The sequence below is a fragment of the Tupaia chinensis genome, unplaced genomic scaffold, assembly GCF_000334495.1.
Source record: "Tupaia chinensis unplaced genomic scaffold, TupChi_1.0 Scaffold000323_1, whole genome shotgun sequence".
In the NCBI taxonomy this organism is placed as follows: Eukaryota; Metazoa; Chordata; class Mammalia; order Scandentia; family Tupaiidae; genus Tupaia; species Tupaia belangeri.
Genome location: NW_006159817.1, coordinates 1,638,435 through 1,639,694, shown reverse-complemented (window position 1 = coordinate 1,639,694; position 1,260 = coordinate 1,638,435). Strand labels below are relative to the sequence as shown.

Below are 1,260 nucleotides of genomic sequence, written 5' to 3'. Positions count from 1 at the left end.
TCCGCCTTGTGTGCCTTTCCCTGTCTTCTTTTTTTTTTTTAATTATTTTTTTTAATTTTATTCATTCATTTATTTTAATTTGACAAGAGAGAGAGAAAGTGAGAAAGCAAGCCACCAGATCCGGGACTTGAACCGTGGTTGACCATGTGGGAGTGTTCAGCACCTTCACCACCATGCCATGTGCTGGTCCCCCAACCCTACAGGTTTTTAACTAGATCTGGCTGTAGCTACCTTTCCAGATCTTCAAGCTGCTAAGGCATCTCAGTGCATCCACCCTGCATCACCAGCAAAGGTCAAAAACCATGGTGGCCAGAGGAAAGAAAAGAGAAAAACCAGAGGAGGCATGAGAGAGAACAGGGTACTGGGGATGGCCTACCATGGTTCCCGCCTACTCGACCGCATTGTATTCAACTAAATGATACATCGTGTTTCAGGTCAGCTAACATGGAGGATATATTTATTATATCTTCACATGGGTGGGAATTAACAGCTTTCCACACATTCTTCACAAACTTGAATTTGAGGCCATTAGTTCGGACTACGGGAGTCAGTTTGAATTTCTGACATCTGAACTAGGAGGATAGGCTATTTGATTGCTGAAAGGAGGACAAGCGCTACGTCTGAAACCTCAGATTTGGGAAGGAACCTTCTAACGCTTTCTCCCTCCTTTAGGCCTGTGATCTTGGACCCGGCGGAACCTACGAGCGACCTGGGTGGAGGGGACCGCTGGTGCTGGCATTTGCTGGCAAGGGAGGCGAAGAAATGGTTGTCCTCTCTCTGCTTCAACGCTGGAGTTGGGTACTCAGTAGAGCCATGGAAAGTACCAGAAAAAGTGATCTAACGGAGGTTCAGCTACTGTAGCACACACTGAGAAGATACTGCCAGGGGGACCCGGGGTTCAATTCCTGGCCCAACCTACTAAACAGGTCACCACTCCAGGGGGTGCACACCTGTAGTCCCAGCCAGCTGGGGGGCTGGGCAGGAGAACCCCAATATGGCATACCTTGTCAAAAATCTGTCTCTCATAAACAAAGCCTTTAAATAAATATGAATAAATAAATAAATAAGGGGAACCAGCAGTTAGTGTAATGGCTATGTCGCTGGACTCCCACATAGTTGACCGCGGTTCGCATCCCGGACCCGGTGGCTTAAAACTCACGCCGGGCGCGTGTGTGTGTGTGCCCAGGATCCCGAGAGGAGAATGGAGGAGAAGGGATTGTGGCGTGACCACCCCCCCGGGGGGTGATTTCTCGCTTTCTA

General features: G+C 48.7%; 1 protein-coding gene across 2 annotated transcripts in view; it reads left to right on the top strand.

Moving 5' to 3' along the window:
• Positions 1 to 1,079, top strand: part of OAS2 (2'-5'-oligoadenylate synthetase 2) — a 30,313-nt gene extending 29,234 nt beyond the window's left edge. For both annotated transcript variants that reach the window (XM_014589035.2, XM_014589034.2), the window contains exon 10: positions 673 to 1,079. In XM_014589035.2, the coding sequence (XP_014444521.1) occupies positions 673 to 841 (169 nt within the window). In that variant the 3' untranslated portion in view covers positions 842 to 1,079. The remainder of the gene's footprint in view (positions 1 to 672) is intronic.
• Positions 1,080 to 1,260: the final 181 nt, after the last annotated feature.